Consider the following 21,887-nt stretch of genomic DNA (forward strand, 5'->3'; position numbering starts at 1 on the left):
AAGCCTACTGTAAGTAAAGGTTAGACTTAAAATAAAGGAAATCAATGTGTTAAGCTAAATTTAAAAATACTAATCACTTCCACAAACATGCATAATTTAAATGCTAATGTACTAAGCTACAATTTGATATAAAAGCAGTGCAATTTTGATCTTCATCATAAAAAAATACTTTGCCTGAAAGTAGCTCACTGCCTACAGTATTCACAATTTGGTTAGGTTGAATGTTAAATTTATTAAAGAAATTTGTTTTGGTTTGTGTTTTGTTTTGTTTAATTTGTTAAAGTTAGGGAAACTACTTTCATAGAAGATTTTGCATATTGCACGCTAGGTTAAAATAATTTAAAAGAATTCTTAAAATGTTTGGAATGAAATATAACCACAGCTTGTGTTGTTCAAAAAATTGCTTTATATGACACCAGATGTTCCCAGTGTCCTCAGTTTGAAGATCAGTTCTCACTTCTTTTGTTTGCACGAAGTATTTGTTCCATAACACTGACTCACTCCACAGATGATGTCTTCAGCAGTGAGATTATCATTATTGAGGTGTCAGGAAACAAAAAATGCTGTAGGATTAATTTAAATGTTTGTATACAGTAGTTCCATGAGTGGCCTTTTAGCTCCTTCGGTGTTTGTATTTTTACAAATACTCCTTGCATAAATGTTTTGCAGTGGCAACAGGATTTAAAGCCTTAATTTCTGTGGAGAGACTGATGTAGTTGCAGGTGGTTCTTCTTGGTTTATTTAATGGAAAAGTGCTTTTCAAAAGCTTTATAAATGGACCAAGTATTCTTGTAAGTTCTTGGTCCTTCTACGAGACATTTCTCTGTGGTGGTTTAATAATGGCTGCTGTAGCATTTAATTTTTTTTTATAGTTATCTCTACTTTTCTGTTAGTGGGATGGTAATTGAGGACTAGAGGAATAATGTTGTCTGTGAGCTTCTTACTGTTGGTTAAACGTTCTCCATCTGTGACTAATTTGTAGCTCCTAACCTGATACCTGTAACTTGAGCATGAAACAAATCCATTAAAGGAAAAGCAATTTAAAATGAGGACAAGCCCTTGTTTAATACATCAAAAATCTTTTTCAATTAAATATATGTACACTGCACTTCAACCACCTCCAAAAGTTATATACTATATGTATATAGAAATGATTTTCAAAGGGCTTTTTTTTTTAAAAGTGTGTGGAAACAATCCAAGCATGAATGTGCTCCCTACTTACATTAGTTGAATCTGAAACACTGCCCTAGATTATATCCATATTTAAGGGCTAGAACATTGGACACTGACAAAATACACAGATAAATAGAAGTTAGGGTTCATTGTCACAGCAAAGGAACAGCATTTCTTAAAATGCATGTCAGCAACAGGCAGTATTGGTTTTCTAGGTCAACACACACCAGTGATGTAAGAAGGGTATCAGTTATAATCTGGCATGGGCAAGAGGATCAGGAGTCTTTTAATCATGCTGTCTTTGATAATTAATTGGCCTTTTCCCTTTCGGAGATGCGGTGATCATCTATAAACAGTAGCACGAATGAGCCCTAATTTTAGTTATTTTAACACAGAGCTTTCTCAGTAAAGGTTTCTTTGTTCAATGGAATCAACTTTAGTTTGCTGTACATAACATAATATGCAGACTCCCATTTTTAAAGTTACCACTTATTTGTTTGAATATCACCAAGAAATTAATTGTATTGATTTCAAATTGGAATTTTAAGTTATAAATATTGACTAGAAATGATGTGGCAGACTTCGTAAATAAAGTACTTTAGCTTGACTGTTTTACACTAAAAAACAAAATTTTTAGTTTGTTTTTTTTAATTATATGCTTTTAACACTTAGGGTTTCTCTGTCTTAAAGTTATCTTTTAAAGTAGTACATTTTCATCAAAATCCTGAAATATTTAATCAAGTCCAGCTGCTGGTCTCTCATTTGGAAAGGTAGAGGATTAGAGAGTGAAGCATTATTTTGTGCTTTGTCATTGATGTATATTTTTATTTTCCTCCCCAGATTCCCTTACGTTCTTAGCTAAAACTTTGTCTATTATAAAATCAGAAGTGATTACTCATAAAGTTCTGAGCAATTTGTTTATGCAATGCCATATTTTAATTTTTCATTTTAATCCAGTGTAGCCTATTGGGAACTAAGAGGATCTGTTTTGTGAACAGTAAGCATGTTATTAAAACACACTGCTGTTCACAGCCTCTGTCCTTCAGAGGAAGTACAGACTGTGAATGCTGCAGTTTTGTTAGCTGAGTGTAATTGAGTGTTTCTTGTTTAAAAAACGCTAAACATTCTTTTGAAGGTAATCTAGACATTTGTGATTGAATGGACCAACGTACTTTTCTTGGGGAGGAGGAAGTCTTGAAGTGTTGGGTTCCAGTTTTTGCTAGCTTTACTTGGAGAAATGCAATACACAGGACATGCTAAGTGGCACAAGCTGTGGAAAAAGACAGTTAGACGGTAAGACATTCGTTTGCGCTGAGTGTTTTATTGGAAAACCAGGGCAGCAGGTTCTTTACAAAACATTTTTCTTTCAAATAGAGTTATTACAGCTCTTAATTTTGTTGGTAAATAAAGTTGTAACTCTTACTTTAGAAGTGATAATAAAAACGTGATCAAAGAAAAACTCATTGGATTTTCAACAGAAATGAATTTTGTGATGTAGCCTGCTCAGTTTGGCCTCATTACCAAATTATGTAGAGTAATTCGTAGGTTTGGTAAGTATTCATTTTAATAAACAGTATTTTTTTCTCATTTTACTTCTCTTAATTCTTACATTAGGAAGTAAGGGGAACTATTTGGAGCATCCCCACCATACAGAATGAATTTTAATGAGTTTTATATTCACAGCTTAATGGTATACAGTAGATAATTTTGCCAAAAAATAAAATCCTTTATCCACGCTACTAATATTAAAATGACACCCACTAGCTGTAAATTACTTATGGAGTAATCCAAGTGAATAATAATGGTGGTGTTAAATGAAGTAATGGTGTTACTGCATTAGTAGAAAAGACCTGTTATCCTCTAACATACTATTCCCATGGTCAAACACAAATGTTAAACCTGTATCATAGCAACTAGGCAAGAAAAGTGGCCTTATTTGATCACTTCTATTTCATGGAAATCCTGGCTTCAGTTCTAAGTGGTAGAACATATTTCTACTGTTTATTTCTGATTGCTATATTTAAAAATCTGAGCTTGGTGTAAGCTGACACAAGTTAATTCATAATTCAAATGATGATTGAGAACAGGGTCACCTGATGTTGGAAGCTGTTTAATCAGTCATAATGACAAGATTGTTAATGCGGCTCATGACTATAAACTGTGTGCGTGCAGAGGCTTTTGAAGACCCAGATGGATTTATACTGTATTTTAAAACAATGGCTCCTCAGAGTGAAGGATACTGTATCTGTCTCTACTTTTATATAAACTGAATTATGGTTTATGGTCTGAAGGATACAGTGGAATACTACATATTTTGTTTACTTATCCAAAATTAGATGTATTTATGAGAGATTAGTGTTTAGCTAATTATACAACTTAGACATGGGTTAGAATACATACTGAACCTGTATATCTAATTTTTTACCTGTGACATACAGTACTTAGTACCAGCTCATTCTCTATGCACTTTTGGCTTCTATGTGGTATGTGGCTAACATTTTGTTAGAAATTGATTCAACAATATATTACCTGGATCCAAAAGGCTGTTAGATTTTAAATTTCTTACTGCCTAATGTACTCAATTTAGCTTCAAAATGAACACAGTGCAAAAGAGACATTTGTTGGAAGCAATTAAACTGTAATAACATCATGTATTCAAATAATATGTTTTTAAATGCATTCTTCTGCTGATACGGCCGTCTTTTTGGTGAAATTCTTACAGGCCATGGTGTGCAAACAGATCTGTAAATATTCAGTATGTTGACACAGGGAAATGAAAGGAGACAGACCCTGGCAGCACTTAATGAAAATCCTTAGGGAAATTCTTGTATTCAGTTCAATATAAAAAAATCTTTATGGTTTAAAAGTAAAAAAAAAAACAATCATATGTGCACCTGTTTTGAAACTGTATTTATTTTTCAACCCAGGGTGAAAAAATAATCCAAGTAATTACTGTATGTAAGTGGTGATGCATGTTGTGTTGATCGATTTGTTGGCTAATGAAAATCAATTTCTTCAAATCCCTTCACACACATGCATACAGTTGTTAATTTGCCTTACTGTAGATACTTTGTCTTTAAATTAATGGGTTTCTATTTTTTGTGTATCAATTCTTCATGATGCATTCACATGTTGTACTTGCATATAACACCAGAGTGTGACACATTTCTTAAGAACATTTTTTTCAATTTTTCCAAGACATCTGGTACTTGCACACTCATCAGTGTTAGGTATAGGATTATACTGCAATCCATCTCCTGCAACTGAATGGGCTAGATAAGTGATACATTCCCTCAAAGAAGCTCGGGTATCAGCTTCAGCAATATTGTTGGGTAGCTTATCCAATACTCCCACAAATAGTTATAATAAAAAATGTAATTATATCAATTTTTACAAAGCAGCATACATTTGTACCCATTAAATAGCTGGGTATTTTTCTGAAAATGATGTTTCTTCAGTGGGAAATATAGGTCCCCGAACAAGACACTGTCGATCCACAATTTTGCAAAGCTTTTGCTGCAAATGAACAGGACAAATCAATTTGTCATTTTTGTGTTGAATTAAGAAAGAGAAGAATCAGTGTTATCTGTCAGATTATTACAAAATGTGTGTTTTGGAACAATTCCTATAGGTTTCCAGCTTCACCTTTTATGAGAGAATCACTATGATGTTTTCTCCTTGCTGTCCAACTGACACTTTTCTTTGTTTTTCAGCTGCAGGACGAATAATAGAAAAAGTCTGATTGGAAGTGGACAGTCTTCAGCTCTTCCCCGACCACATTCACCACTGTCTGCACATACAGGTACAGAGCTCTTGAGCCATGGTGTGTGTCTCTGTCACTCGAGAGTGTTCCTCTTAAAAAAGAATGCTTCTGCATTAATATCAACACATACCGTATCATTCACATAAATGAAAAATGCCAGCCATGCTGTTGTCTGAAGGAAATTGAGTGGGTCTCGACAAGCTTGATAGCCACAGAATTCTTGGCTCAATTTATTCCCAAGTACACCTGTATTTTCTGTGTAAAAAAGACATACTCTCTAACAATTTTGTATCATGTTATTTTACTTCTGTTTTGTGAAATGTTCTTAGCAAAATTTGTAAAAAAAAAATAATTACCTGAGTTTTTAATATATATTAACCCCAAAATAATTGAGTATTACACAAAGTAAATACACTTGTTTTTGAGTTAGAGAAGGAAGGAACATGAACAACAATTTCTCTGACTTTTCTCGAGTTTGAGAAGGACAGATTAAACTTGCAGTTTATAAATCCATTTGTTTCTTCCATTATTAATCTTAAACTTACAATATGTTCAGTGCACCTGCACAGTTTTTCAGCTTTGCTTCAAAAAAACTATTTTATTCTCAGATTGTTCAACTATCTATACTGTATATTTTATTTTATGGATTTTTTTTTTGCTCGACTGAGGAGCAGCATGCATAGCCTCTGAATATATATAGTTCTGTCTGTTGCTCAAATGTGTACGTAGAATGTTTAAAACAGCAGAGCACCTTGGCGAGAATTCTGTACTGTGGTACTTTATCGCTATTTAAACATAATTTATTTGCCTGATACATTTATTCAAATTGATGTACAGTTTGCATCCATTCATTCAGCTTGAGTAATCTTAACCAAAGGCATTGCAGAAGTTCACCTGGGAGTCTAAAGCCCTGGTCACTGTTCTCCACTGCTTCTCCTGATGTTTACAGGATGTGTTTGTTAGAAAGAGCAGGAAGGAGCAGAAGTGACTTTTGAAAGGGAGTTACTTTCCGGCTTATGTTAACAGAAGCGGTCTTTTGTTTAGTAGAATACTTTTTTAAACTCTTATCAATGAAATATTATATAGCACAGTGCACATTATTATTTATTTGTATGTTTATGGCTGGGAGTTGCCTTAGGGGATTAGACAATGGATTTAGAACTTTATTAAACTGGCCACATCTAGGACAAGTGTGGGTTTTGTAACTATAGCAATATGTGCAGTATAAAGATTGTATTTGGAATATACAGTACTTAATTCTGCATCACACAATCAGGAAAGAACGTTCTTCCATTGTGATAGTTACCTTTTCAGCACATTCAGAAGGTTTCTCTAAAATCCAGAATCTCATCCATCCTCAGTGGATGCCAACTATCGAATTTCAATGAGATACAAAGTTTTCTCAAGTCGTTTTATGCAAAATGGTTTCTGAAAGTAAAAGCATCAAATGTTGAAGTGTGTGCAGACTACAGTATTCCCCATGAGTACTCTCGCTCACATTGATCATTGCTACATATGGTGTGCAACATCTTTTGATATTTTTGCAGTGCATTTTTTATTATAGTTTACAAGGAAGCACAGCCTCACTACAAAACATTAGTTCAGAAGAATATTTTAAGGGAAATACTGTTCTGCGTCCAATATCTGAATGAGTTTGCCAGAGACTGACATTCAGTTTCTTTATAATCTTTCAGTAGTGAGCATTGTTAATGCATGATTAGAAGTGCATCACAGATCAGTCGACCTTGGCATAGAATATACTGTACATTAAAACAATTTCTCTAAAGACATCTTTAAAATTGCTCCAATCATGATAAACTCTAGCCTTCCTCTTAATCCAGTCAATATATTCTACATGAGGTATACATAAATATGAATCACAGCTCAATTAAAAGACTTGAATTAATCAAAATATAATATGGCCCCCTTGATCACTAGGCATGTAAAAATGAGGAACCCTCTTTACTACCATGGTGTGTGCTATTGTTTTTATATGCTAATTAACTGTTTGCTCCCCATGGCAGTAGAGTTAATTACTTTCTTAATGTTGGGCGAGCAGTAAGGTTTACTTTATCAGGGAAGGAACACCCGCCCTAATCACTGCAGTGCATTAAACATCCGGGGCTAGAAATGTTAAATTGCCAGACATAATCCCTAGAAGCAGTGGGGTTCTACTAATAAGAGAGTACAGCACATACGGACGGAGAATTAGAAGATGCAGGTTTTCCATTTTAATGTCTCCCAGGTATGCAATTGCAGATGGCTGGATAAATGCATCAAGCCCAGCTGGAAGAAATAAAGGGTGCATAGAGTCTTAGGTTCAACATACCCGGCTTTCGACTGATTAGTCACTGTTTACTCCTGGGCAAAAAGCTTGCGGTACTCATTTTGTGTTTTATTCCTGCTGATTGACCATCACTCAATGCCCTCATGCTCCTGCTCTGAGCCACAGTTAATGAAAATATCCTTTAATATTTAATGAACAGATTTAATTTATTGTCTGTTATTGATAAATATGTCTGTGTAAATGTAGTATTTCTAAATTGTGGAGGCTCTGGGACCAGAAATGAATGAATAGTTTGGCAGTGTTTTAAACCTGGTCGATGGGTTATTGTAGTCACACTAGGCAATTAAATCTATTATTTTTGTTTCCTCTGAACTGTTTGCCTTGCAGAGTCCTTTTCTTTCCCATCTATTAGCAGGCATACAAATATCAGCATTATATTCTTATTCACATGAGCTTCTGTAATTCTGCCTCCCTAGTTTGTTTACTATTTTGAAAAAGTGATTGGCAAAAAATGTCTTCACAACATGGTTGCACACAGTACAATGCTTGAAGTAGGCAGTATTTTTGACCTGTTAAATCAAAGCCAAGTTCTCATCTGTGACAAGATTACACTTTATTCTTCTATTTTCTATTATATTTCTGTCAATGATGGCAAACTGCCTTCCAATTAACACTAGCACATATTGTTAAAAAATTTAAAATGCTTTCAGTTTTTGGTTAGATTTCACATTTTGGTTGTGGTTCTAAGATGTTAATAAAGAAAAAAATTACATGTTGTTACAACAGAACAGGTTCTGCTTATGCTTTTCCTAAGCTTATGAGAACAAGACGCTGGTACTATAGGCTGAAATCCAGGATCTATGCTATTATTTTTGTGTGTGGGGAAAATGGTACTAATTGGCTTGAAATAGGAAAGACTGCACTTCTGTTTAATCTTTTAATCCTCTGAAAGTGGAAGTGACCTCTGATCCACAAATATCAGCCATGTCATTAAATGAATGAGAATTTACCCTGAATTTCTTAAGGCAATAATTCTGTCTTGAGATTTCTGTCATAGGGTGCCAGTGGCAGAAGGAAACAGGAGAGGAGGGGTGTGGGGACAACTGGAAAATTCTGTTGCCCTGAGGTGTATAAAAAGCCATATCTGGAGCTGTAAAGAAATAACAATTTAGTTGTGATAAATAGGGGGAACAGAAAGTCAGGGGTTCTTGACAGGTAAAGCAGGCTTCTTTCCTCATGGGAGTAAAGGCACTGATGTGGATTTCTCTAGAATCAGGGCACAGTGAAACCTGTAAATAACGATCCAAAGTAGAGGTTTATTCTGTTTTTTTTTTACATGATATGCTCTATCATTTTGTTATCCTGCATACAAATGGTGTGTTAGTTTGATAACAAGGAGTTTTTCAAAAGAGTTTGCTGCTCTGTGTTCTGCAAGTGCTTGGAAATATTTCAAAGTACAAATTTAGCAAAAGACATAGCACACATATGGAAAATGGTAATATAGAAGTGATAATTTCACTCAGATTTAGGTGGAAGCAGTGGGACTCTTTTTGCACTGCAAAAAAAAAAAGGTTTCAAAGTAGCCTTTGAATCTGCCTGGTTTTATTTTTTTCAGAAATTGTGTGCAGGGATGATTCATACTATATCTTTTGTGAAACTTAACAAAGAGAACAATTTTTTAAAAGTCTGTGGATTGAATGTGATATTGTTGCCAAATGTAAATATGTCTGTTCGCCTCTCTCTGTATTGATGCATTTTCATGACATAAGGGAGGTAAACCTAATCTCTGCTTGATAGTCTATAATTTGGCTGCAGACTTCAGTGAGTTCTGTCTTGAAGCTGATTTGCGTGGTTTGGAATTCTGTTACTAAATGTCAAGGTACATCTTCACAAATTTAATGTCTGTATTTGCAGTAAAAGCCTGATCTACAGATTTCTGACAGGACAATATTTTGAAAGCAGATGGGTATTCTGCAGTCTGTATCAGATCATGTTGTCTGATTAGTAATGAAGTGGTAGCAAGATATATTGAAGACCTCTAGGTAAAGATATGATGATATGATGAAGACCTCTAGGTCTTCAAGGTGAAATTAAATTATAGCCTGGAGAGTACATGTTAAGAGTTATAAACCTTTGATTTTGTTTAGGTTTTTCCTAGCTTTAAGCTATGTACTCAATCAAAAGGACAATGAGGTTTTCCTGCAACTAATAAAATTGCAGGTTGGTATAAAATTGTCAAGCTTAGGCCCCTGATGAAGTGTAAAGACTAGAGTCAATTCTGATGATAAAAGTTGAAGGTCAAGGTTAAACAACACAATACATTTTTTAATGAAATGGGTAGCTATGAAAATGAAAATTTTAGGCAAAATGTGTCCTTACATATGGTATCTTCATAAAGAAAAGGCAAGTGAAAGGAAATCTTAATGTATGTGCTGGACATTTATTTTGTGTTAGTCACGGTTCTGAGGAGACTGACCAAGGTCAGGTGATGAAGGTATTGGCTGTCGGATTTTCCAACTGAATTACATGGAAATGGACCCTTTTGACCAGGGGTAGCCTTCAATTAACAATGAAAATAAAAGAAATATTGAAGCGAAGCATTCAATTTTTCACGTTCTTTTTAGTACCTAGAATACTTATTGTGGAAAACAAAGTACTGTAGGTGCCGCTTCTGTTGTTGAAACATTCTAGAAATGTTTGACAGCATATATTTCAGCATATAAATCCATTATGCTGTTGAGTCTGAGAATAATTTGAGTGGAATTTCATATTCCAAGTCAGTAACTACTCACAAGATAGATAAGATGTTTTTAAATTAATATGTCAGATTAGTTTGCATAAGCTAAGGATTAACTTATGGTACATTTTCCTATTTACTTTCATTAAAGGTTTAGAAACTTGGGGGAAAAAAAAGCTTTTTTTTTCCCCTGTGAAGTGCTGGGAGGTCCTTTGACAGACTGTGCAGGGAAAGAAGCACACAACCAGCTGATTGACAAACATAACAGAGATCATACAGAACAAAATATAGTATAGAATCCCTAGTATAGAGCTCACACCCGAAGAAGGCTTTACGGCCGAAATGTTGTGTTTACTTTCTTCTCTTTTCAGCATGGAATAAACCTAAGAATATAGTATATATCTACGTACTATAGTGGTTTTTTATGTTTTTCTGTAATCAAAGTGTTATGATGCCATATCAAATCAATTGGGATGTTTACAGTACAGATTTACACCCAGAGGTTTCTAGTTTAATCTTTTTGCTTTTTTTGATTGCTTCATCGTGTAGGAACCAGTCCTCAGGACAGTCCAAGGAATTTCTCTCCTAGTGCCTCAGCCCATTTCTCCTTTGCTCGGAGGTAAGAAAAAGACTTTCTCCTCCTTTTGAGGATTTTAAGAATGTTCAGACATTTTCTTAGCAAATTGTATTAAGTGCACCAAGAGTGAGCAGTCAACGAAGAATAGTTGCTGAATTACACTAAAGTACATCTAACATAAAAGAATGAATACCTTGATGTCATAACTGACGTGGGGGGCCTCTGAACTGTTTAGTTTTTTTTCTTAAAGTGGTAGGGGGAATGTATTTATATGAAAGAAAAAGTGTGGAAATGTTATAGTATATATAAACTGGCCCTGTCCCCTCAGGACAACACTGCCTCCTTGTGATGTGTCCTGATAGAGTGGGCTTTAAGGTTCCTTCAAAATTTTCAACTATACTGATAATATTGAATCCTCTCAAACACATTTTAATTTATCAGAATGCAGAATTCGACTTGTCAATAGAAATCCACTTATGCCTTATCACATGGGCTAGAGTATATCAATTATCAAAAGCAACTAATTGGAGCACTAAGACCCATGTATACTTTCCCTCAGTTATCATTATATCTTCTTTAAGTTTATCAAAGACCTGCAGAAGACTAGAATTATGATAGAAAATAAAACCAGGTTAAACTTCAAACCTGCTGATTTATTCTCACTGTTCATTATGTAATGAAACAGAATTTGACTGTGTTGAATTTATATCACTAACAAGAATGTGTGAGTTTTTTTTAGCAGTCTACAGACTACATAATCCTGCAACACATTTCCAATATTGATGATAAGATAACTTTAACATTAACATTTTCCATTTAACGTTCATTAAATGTTTCCAGATAACTTTAACTGAACCTGGGAAAACTTGTCAAAAGTATTTTATTTTGGAAGTATGTACTGTACAAGTGATTTAATGGAAAATAACAAATACAGTGCCACTCATGCATAAATGTCTGTTTAGACATTCCATGCAAAATAGTTTTGAAGAAATTAAGATGGGTTAAACTGACTTTAAAGTATATAGTAGGGCAAGCAACTTTTTACATGAATTTCATCCTGAAATCCTCACATCAATCTGATAGCATAATGATCCCTTGTGTCTGATAGTACTTGTCAAGGTCATAGACCATTTCCCTGTCTGTATTCTACTGTACAGTATACAGTATATCAGTGTCTTAAATCCAGAACTCATCCTGGGAAATGGGATTAGAAAAGCCGCTTTAATTCATGGGACTGGTCTCAAGCAAATACATCTATTTACTGTAGCTTCCCATAGAAAGGAAGAGAAGTCCCTCCCCTCCTTCAATGTATTGTACATTTACTTGCTCTTTCTCTTCCATGTCAGAATCAAAGAAGGGCAGACTAGTCATTCTGTACCTTTCTCCTACCTCCATACATTAGTTGAGGGACTGAATGCCAGTAGTTGGTATTTTTGTCTTTTTTGCTTTTACAGGAATTTGTATACACAGTACTTGACCATTCCAGTCAAGTTACAGTACGTCCCTGTACCAGCTCATGCCACACAGTGGGCACACATTTTACCCACACACACCCTCAACCCTCACAAGGAGCATGAGTTAAGAATGTAGGTTAATAACATAAACATCATGAAGGACAAGAGAACATTTAGCCTACTGTATCTACTGTAGCATGTTTGGTTTCTAGTAGCTAGTTGATGATGGTCAACTAGCTACAAGAGGTTGCAAAACATTGGTACAAGCTTTCTGGTCAAGTCTTCAGGTAGGTAGCGTGAGAGGATAAAAGTTAACTTAATAATGTAATTTGATACTCCTAATAGTGATTAGCAGAAATAACTTATAATAATAAATAATTTTCTGCAATTTTGAAATATTTTCATTAGTTTTCTTTTCCTTTTCCACATCTTCATTTTCTCATAAATAAATTTGCATACAGGTATTTAAAATTATATTCTGCCACAAAATCTTAAGAAAACATTGCTTTTAGTCAGAATATACTGCTGAAAGACTTTATTGTTTCTAAAAATTAATGAGATTTTATTTTTCTTAAATTAGAATTTTTAGAGCAGTGGTTTGTGTTGCATGAATCATGAATTGCCCATTGGAAATGCTTTGTTCTTTTCCAAGTAGTGTCTTATCCCTTTCACTGTTACCTCATATTTTCATAGACAGGAAGTAGGCAACTATGTTATGAAGCTGCAGTATTTGTAATTAGTATTCAATGTTATGCTGTTGTCATCTGTAAGGACCTGATAATGAAAAAGTAGACCAGAGAGGTTCTTTCAAATTGTAGAAAGATAAAGGGGGATAATTAAGTTTTAATTTGAGTGAAGTGGATTCAGGATTTTAACCAATTAAAGTCTCTACATTTGTATTTTCCGCTACACGGTACGGTTTGTATTGATTTTCAACCCGTACAAAAACACAAGTTGTTTTAAAAGTTAAACTTGCGTTTAAAGGGCTCTTGTAGTTTATTGAATGGCTTAGAATTACTTGTTCTCTTTTTCCCCTCATTCTTCCAATTTATCGTGATTTTGATGATTTTCGTCAGTCATGGCCACAGACCTGACAGGTAAATACGGTGTGGTCCCTTAGTAAAATTTTGTCTTGTTTGTTTCTGTATACTGTATACTGTACATGCATAGTTTTCTTGTGTTTTACTTTATCATTTCATTTTCAAAATTCTCTCCTTGGAACCAAACTACTTAGTATTATTACAGCTGTGTATTTTCTTTCATTTGTTTTCATTTAGTTTATTAGCATGATAATCACTCTTTTATCTTCTCTGTTAGTAGTTCTTTTTTAAATATTTGTGTTGCCTGCAGCTACATTATCTGTGTGGCATAAGCATTTGAGTCTCCAGAATGTAGTGTTCCATAGTACAAAGATAAGAAAAAACAGTATAGATTTATATACAGCATGATCAGTAGTGCGTACAGTATGTTACTTTGAACTGCGTTTTTAATTCTGTATAGTGTACAGTACCTAAATCATCTGTAAGAATGTTAAAAGTAATATTTTCAGTGTTGTCAACTATACATCTTTATCCTCTTATCTCTTTTTATTTTAATCAATGTTTTACCAAGATTTTGGTTTGTTCCAGGAGGCAGGATGGAATGGCATTTAGTGTAGAACTGCCTTATTGTGGCTAGGGCTACCTTCTGTGCGGAGCTTACATGTTCTTCAATCTTTGTTTGTTTCCTCTTACCTTTGTGGTTAGATTAGCTGGGATCTCTGAATTGTCACTGTGTGCTTGGATGTATAGGCTCACACTAAAGGTACGGTAGGGTATTCTTTCCAAGAAATAGAACTTTCTGATAGTGGGTGGATTGACACATTCCCACACAGGGTGTATCGCACCCATTGGATTAGTCTTACAGAAAATCATTGTTCATTCCTCAAAGCTACAGAGCCATGTCTAAGGAAAAACAAAAACAAAAAACCTTAACAAAGCTCGCAACATGGCCATTGGTGTTTCCCTATGTTCTGCCATCCTTTGTGTCAGGCTTTTTCCTGGGGGAGTCATTAATGAGACACTTGTCTTCTCTGAATAGGACTGATGGGCGCCGCTGGTCTTTGGCATCTCTTCCCTCTTCAGGTTATGGGACCAACACCCCAAGTTCTACTGTTTCTGTAAGTCTTATATTATTTCTAGTACAGTAGTTGTGACGGAGACCTTCTTTAGTTAGGAAAACAAAACTGGGAGTCACTGCTCTGTGAAGACTGAGATATGCATTTTATGGCTGAGGCAGCTGTGTGTAGTTAATACATTACTTAAGAAATCATTAAAAGGGAATTAATCACCAGTTTTATGTTGATAAGTATTCAACCTAAAATTGCTCATTTGCAAGTAGAAGAATTTTGTTGACCTTCTCATTGCTCATTGTGAATTATTTCCACATAACTGACCTACAGTATGTTGCAATTACTGCCATGTTTAACTGCTGTGACTTTCAGTCCAGATTTCCAAATGCAAGGCAGCAAGTGACTTGAATAGCAAATGACAACGTTTGCACCATTATGACAGAGGTTGGGAAATGGCATTTGTATTACCTGTATGAGTCAAAATATGATTTCCCATACTGTTCCTTCAGCATAAACAACACAAGGTTGGAAACAATATTTATGAGTCTACAGCTTTGACAAAATGGTTGGTCATTGTAGATTGATTAAAAAATCATCCCATGTCTTCGCTGAAGATTAGAGTTGGGATTTACAGCTCATATTATAACATTCATGTGTATCCTACATGCTTCTTGACATATTGAAAGCTTCCCAAAAGACTAAACATGTTTGTGTTCCTGTTACAATACTTTATGTATGTGTGGCAGTAATCCCACACCCACTGACTGTGATAATTTTGTTTTTCATCTCAGTGTTTTGACAAATTACTTTAGCAGGCCTGTCTCACAGCAGAGAATAGTCATGTGTGATCAAATTCATACAGTGAATGAAATTATTATTATTATTATTATTATTATTATTATTATTATTATTCAGATTGTAGTCTAAGAGTACTATAGAAAACATTAAATGGAAAATGCTTTAGTTATGAGATATTTAAGCTAGATAATTTATGAGTATGTAAGCATTGTTGTGCTCTAGATTTGATGTTTCTATAACAGATTGTAGCATGAAGTTCAATAAGAGTGAATCATCCCACCAGCAGCTTTGTTGTGCGATAACATTTTTTGGAAGATATTCTCTTTCAGCCAACCAACCCACTCTTAGTACTCTCCTCTATAGCTCCTCTGATTTGTTTATTGTCGGTACAAAAACTGAGATTGCAGGGATGGCATACAATCAAATACTTCTTCCTATTCGGTATGAAAATATTTTCTTTTAACACACTTTAAATAAAAAAAAACAGTAAAAAATATGATTTAATGAAAACACCACTACTAAAATATGTCATCAGTTTCATCTCGTCTTCTATTAGTTGAGGTAACAGCAATCAAAATTGATAAAAATAATATTCTAATAAAAGAATGACAACTGTAATACAATTCATGTTTGTATGGTGATTGTTGTTGGTCTTTATCTTTTTTTATCTGATTTTGAGTTAAAAGTATTAGCAACTGGCCCATAATTTTTGCCACTGCAGTTTTTGCTACAGCTGCCTGGGATTGAGTATCTGTGGACTGCAAATATTGTTTATTAGGTAGACAGTAGATATAAATAATTGGTTCTCATGGGGCTCGGTGTTCAAATATCAGGGCTTCATGAAACACAATAATATAAAAACATACACTTAAAAAGAAATGTGTTGATGAAAGCTTTATTGTAAATATACAATATGTCATACATTATATGGATGTCCAAAGGGTCTTTATCAAAAGCGTGTTTCATTGTGTCTTGAAACTGCAGTGGCAGAGCTTGACAGGAACAAAAATGTATGAGAAAAACATACTGTATATACAACTGTTCACAGAGAAAAGAATTCAATACAGAAACCTGCCTACTTGGCCTTTTATTTGACCTAGGACCAAGACGAAAAGTCCAGATACTGTAATATTAAATTTGAATAGACAACAGTGAATGCAATATTCTTTTTTTTTCTTCTCAATTTACAAATCCCTAGGAATTACTCCACTTGGTTCTCTGTCCACAAATCCTATAAAGTTGACCAGCACAGGATGGAAAGAGATCAAATACACATTGGCCTAAACATACCGTCAGTAAATTTGCCTCCAGAGTAAACAACAGTGCTGGGCTTTTGAACACCTGTTGCTGATGATATTGCAATTTCTTAGATGCCTGGGCAGCCACAGAGGTCTCTGTTGTGTGGCAAACCAAAGAGGCCTAGACTGGCTGGACTTGACCAGTTAATCATGTGGCCCAGTGGTCTGTGTACTGTAGGGCCCAGCCTGCGTGCTGGAAAGAATCCCTTTTTTAGTTAAACCAGTTGGAGGCCTACGATAGTACCAGTAATTAAGGAGGGGGGTGGAATTCGCACAGTAACACTGTTATCTGTGGCCCTGCTCGCGCAGTTCTTTCTCTGCTCCTGCATACTGTACCTCGGACATATTAGCTAGACCAGGAAACAAGTCCGCACTGTAGTCAGCTTTTTTCTTTTCTTTTTCAATATATTTTCATTTCATTTCCAGTCATCCTGTTCATCACAGGAGAAACTGCACCAGCTGCCATTTCAGCCTACGCCCGATGAGCTGCACTTCCTTTCCAAGCATTTCTGCACCGAGAGCATCACCGGTGATGACCGAAGGAGAGCCACACCAATGCGTCCGCGGTCCAGGAGCCTCAGGTACCAAGAAATAAAAGCTTTATTAACGTTGACACGTTAGCTGCAGCTACCTTATTGTAACAATAAAAGGTCCCATACAGTACATGTATAGTATAGAGGGTTTCACGATTAAAAAACTGACAAACTGAAACGTAAAGATAATCTTCTTTTTTCACTCTGTCATGGAAAAGTCGGCAGTGCTGCAAAGATATTACAGTTTTCATCCCCCTGGATCCTTATTTAATTTCCCATTGGACCTAAATAAGTTTAAATGACAATGCTTTTAATATCAGGATTCTATTACCAGAGCTTATGTATAACACAGTGTTAATTTGTCAATGAAGCTGGGGTAGAGGAAGTAAATAGTTCACTGTCCTTTGGAAAAAACAACATGGGGAATAACCATTTTTGCAACATTTGTAATTGCTTTTAAATAGATCTTCAGAAAGTAATTGTACTTCAGCCTAGAAATTTGTTGGTAAAGGCTTTTGAGATACAGTATATTGTATATGGTGTAATCTTTTCTTCTTCCTTATTTATGTGTCTGAAACAGTTTTTATTTAACTGTCAAGCTTTAAATTTTGTATATGATTTAGCCTGACACAGGAAATCATTTAAATACCTATTATTTAGAAATTGTGCTGGAGATTCAGTAAAACACAATGTCCCTACAGAAAATAAATCCTAGCTGCTCTGTCTTTATTTGTGTGGTCTGGTATAAGAAACTACAGTGACACCTTGAAGTAACAAGGCACATACATTACCTGGAGAACCAGAAGTTACCATAATTAGCACCTTAACATTTTTTATTTTAGGACCATTTTATAATTACCTAATTTGAATCTTTAAAAAACTGTTAAATATATTCTCATACTGTATATACTGGCAATGTATATCCTTGCCAGTATTAACTGGATGACAATCATAACTTGGTTTTAATCTTTATTCTAAAACTGGTAGTTAAATTGCTCTTTGATCATTAAAACAATCAAAGCCCCCTTTTGACTATATGAAACAAATGCTAAGTAGTGTCCATTGGTAAAAGAATCCTGCCTTTATAAATTCCATTTCATGCACAAAGAAAAAAAAATCTGTATGAACCCCATGTAAATCCTACATCTACAGTACAATACAAATATGGAAACAAACATGGCTAGATCTCCTAACTGATTAATAAATATTTAATTTGAATGCATGTGCTGTTTTTGTGTCTTTCTAGTCCTGGACGATCTCCATCATGCTGTGATCATGAAATTATTATGATGAATCATGTCTACAAAGAAAGGTTTCCTAAGGTGAGCATTATTTTCCTATTAAAACCACAAAGCTGTAAACCATCTTAAAGAATCTTACACACCACCAGGCAGCCACAAATCCTGTATTTTACTTAATGAAAATTATTTACAGTCATCCAAATGCCATTGAACTTGAGTTTCTTAAAACTTTGATTCCTAAATCAACTTGTAAAAGTGTCTTAACATTTTATGTACGCAACAATGTACAGTACTCTGTTTGCTATAGTTATACATTCCTACAGGGTTTAAATGGTAGTAGAATTCTTCTTAAGTAGAAGATGTGGGACTTGTTTTCTATTTTCTTTTATAAGTGTTTTTGCACACAAAATGTAAAAAAAAAGTATGTTTTGGATAAAGTTCTTGAAAAAACATATTAGGTAAATGGAAACATTTTCTTTTGTCAAGAGCCATGCAGTTGAGTTCTTAAAGAGACATCTCTAATGCATGACCCACTTTTGTGATTTAAACAACTCTATATTTAATACTATTTTACTACTATTTTAGAAAGATTTTGTGGAAGATCCTCATTTCAATATCAGGCTAGGACTGTTGATGCTTTCCCTTGCAGTCTAATATTAAAGACCACACTTGAAACTTGTAGAAGGTTCATGTTGATAGTGAAAACTATCCTAATAATAGTTGCAAAATAATATAAGATGAAGTGAGATGTTATAGTCAACATGATGAAGAAAAAAAAGGTTTTGCATCAGGTTCAATTATACAGTACTTTGCAATGAACTTTGAGGTGTGAAGTGATGGATTTTGTATAGCTGATCTTAACTTACTGCAAGTTACTTTAGCTTCTCTAACTTGAAATCAAATTATAGCTCAAAGGAATATGAAGGCAAAGGGGTTTGTAGGATAAAGCTGGAAAAAAACATTTCAAGGATGTGTAAAAGTGCTGGCCTCTGAATTTGAAGACAAGTAGTGGATGGATGTAATTTATAAAATGTCACCTACTGTACATCTACCCTTGAATCACTGCTATTACCTTCCGCTAAAGAAACATCTTTTACACTTGCTGTATAGGGAGCAAACTTTCTTAACTCACTACCTTGCATTATTTTGGGTCTGAGTGGCACCTGGAATGCAGCGCAAATGCTGGTACTTTAAAATGACATTTTTTCACATTTTCTTTTTGTTAAATAAGCTTTTCTTAATTTGTTTCTCTTCAATTTGAATGAAAAACACGGCTTTGTACCATGAAGGTGGTAGTGTTTTAGTGGTCCATGTTATAGAGGTTTTTAATCACACATACATTTTAGGATGTTATGATCTTTGAGGTATATTATTATATATTTAATTTTCAATTAGGCGACTGCTCAAATGGAAGAGAGAATCCAGGAAATTATACGAACCAACTCCCCAGACAGTGTGCTCCCCTTGGCAGATGGAGTCCTCAGCTTTGCTCACCATCAGATCATTGAGCTGGCACGAGACTGCCTGGATAAATCCCGCCAGGGACTCATCACATCTCGGTACTTCTGTGAGCTGCAGGAGAAACTGGAAAAGTTATACCAAGAGGTTTGTGTCAATGTTCTGTGACCAAAGATAGAACAAATTCCTTGTGTTGGCATTTATGAATTAAGTCTCAGGACAGTGACTCATTTATGGAAAATAAAAGACTATGAAAGATTTATATTACAATAAAAAAAAAACCTTTCCTCAAATTGTGGCAGCTGGTAGCCTACATGTGCCTGGTCAGATTTTCATATGCACCTGTAATGTGTTGGTCCCAGTTGGCTGTGAAACTAGGTCAATCAGAAGAGAGCCACTTTTTTGAAGAACATTTCTTTAAAATGCAGTGATTTATTATAATAGTCATTCTAATTTGTACTCTAGGCTTTTTAAATGTATACCATAGACCATGTTTCCTTATGTTTCTGACTCATAAACTGTGAAATTTGTTACTTATTTGCATTCAAATGTGTTCTTTTACTTAATGGAACATTTACTTGTAAGGTTTGTTAGATAGATGTTCCTATCCATGTTCTAGTATTAATTAATAACTTATAACCCAACTCCCTGAAGAGGCTGTTTTCAAATGTACGGTATTTAATGGTTCTGACATGGAATTTAGGCCTTCTGAATGACTTGGCCAAAAAAGATGCTCACTCCAGGCACAGGATGAGCTCTGTGATGCAGACAGTACAAGCTTGGGTCATGTCACTGTTGATCTGTGAATGGAAATCACCAAGTGGCAGTAACAGTAGGCTCAGTTCCACTCTGGGTTGGGTTGAGATTAGTCAGCCAGGACTTTCTCTGCTCGTAGTGACACCAGGACCCCTGCACCCTCCGATGCACCAATAGGCTTGATGTGAAATACAAGGGTGAGACACCTGGCCTCTCGTCTGTGCTTGAGCTAAAGGGTGAATGGCTTCATGTATAGGTTTTTCGGAGATCCCTTCTTTCTCCAAGTCTACATACAGGGGTTATTAGTGTGAGCTGAGATACTGCATTAAGATACAACTGACGATTTTGCATTAGGTGGGTGTGTAAAAATATAGTTGGCTAATAATAGTTATCTAAATGTTGGAAAATAGGACCAATGAAAATCAATTTTAAGATCATGATATTTACAGATGAGTTCACAGATTCTTTTATCATAAAGCCTGGGAACCAACAGGATATAAAAAACAAGTGGGGGTGGCCAGCCTTTTTTTGTGGGAAGGACAAACTTTTAGAATAAAAAAACAAGCAGAATTGTCTGGTGAAAGACTTTTCTGTAGCCCCTATTTACAGATTCCTTGAGCGGAAATCTGGTATGCCCCCGCTGAAGATTCGTGTATGCTGTTTGATGCCTCTGTTTCATCTCACAATGACATTGAACTGCTCTCCCTCCTGTCTGTGGTTGCTCTGGGTTCATCACAATTTCTGATGGGATGAAAAAGGGAAGTAATCCCTGGTGAACTGCAGAGCTCCATTTAAGTGCCAGTCTTTGCTTTTCATGGATCAAGGTCGATTTGAAATGAAAGACCAACGCCCCCCCACCCCACCCCACCCCCCACCAATGTATTTTTCTCTTTTTGTAAAAGCTTCTTTTCAATGGCAAGAGTTAACGCTGTTCTGTGATTTAGTCCCTGAACACCAGGCCTTCCCCAAATTATGCGAGTGCATCTTTTTTATGCCGTCAAACTTCGTCACCACATTCTGCAACAACTGAAATAAAACAGCAGTTCTGCCTGTTTAGTAACTATGCTTGCTTGCTCAGGAAAAAGGTTGCATAAATCATGGCAATTTAATTATGCATTTTTATTTAATTATGCAGTCTTTCTCGCAAATACTATACATTCATGAGAAATAGGGATTTTTTTTATTCATTTTTATCAAGATGAGTAATTTGAGAACCATTTCTTTGTAGGAATTTAATGGAGTGATTTTGGGCTCAAGGGCACAACAGCAGCATTCCACCTGGGATTTGAATCCACAATACTTCAATCTGGGAACCATAGCCCTAAACGATACTCCATGTTTATGTTAACTTAATAATTTAAATCCTTATTTACTGTACCACACAAAGGCTAATATGATGTTATTGTCATGGACAATGTTGTAGTGTAAAGCTAGCAAACATTACTGATAATGTGCACTCAGAAGATGCTGACAAAATCAAATAATACATTTGCAAAAGAAAGAGCATTTATTGATGAAATTATTTAATTTAAACAAATGTTAAATTTATTGATAGTTTGGTAAACCTAATTTATTTGAGCGATGGTCTAGTCATATGAATGAGGAACTTTCCTTTGCAACTTCTTTTAAATCACTAGTTAAGTCTTGTTGCAAAAAGTTGCAAACTTTACTAGTTCATTAACTATTTCAGAGTCTAAATCAA

General features: G+C 35.0%; 1 protein-coding gene across 16 annotated transcripts in view; it reads left to right on the forward strand.

The window, feature by feature from the left end:
- The window catches only part of mast4 (microtubule associated serine/threonine kinase family member 4), a 194,209-nt gene that overhangs the window by 142,114 nt on the left and 30,208 nt on the right, over positions 1-21,887 (forward strand). For 10 of the 16 annotated variants that reach the window (XM_088629312.1, XM_088629313.1, XM_088629328.1 and 7 more), the window contains 7 exons: positions 4,887-4,975; positions 10,510-10,579; positions 13,068-13,088; positions 14,071-14,149; positions 16,624-16,778; positions 17,977-18,052; positions 19,367-19,576. In XM_088629312.1, the coding sequence (XP_088485438.1) occupies positions 4,887-4,975; positions 10,510-10,579; positions 13,068-13,088; positions 14,071-14,149; positions 16,624-16,778; positions 17,977-18,052; positions 19,367-19,576 (700 nt within the window). Of the gene's footprint in view, positions 1-2,231; positions 2,467-4,886; positions 4,976-10,509; positions 10,580-13,067; positions 13,089-14,070; positions 14,150-16,623; positions 16,779-17,976; positions 18,053-19,366; positions 19,577-21,887 lie in introns of those variants that run through there. The other 6 variants (XM_088629316.1, XM_088629329.1, XM_088629320.1 and 3 more) reach the window with 4 other exon arrangements.

The sequence above is a fragment of the Lepisosteus platostomus genome, chromosome 4 (genome assembly GCF_059453375.1).
Source record: "Lepisosteus platostomus isolate fLepPlt1 chromosome 4, fLepPlt1.hap1, whole genome shotgun sequence".
NCBI lineage: Eukaryota > Metazoa > Chordata > Actinopteri > Semionotiformes > Lepisosteidae > Lepisosteus > Lepisosteus platostomus.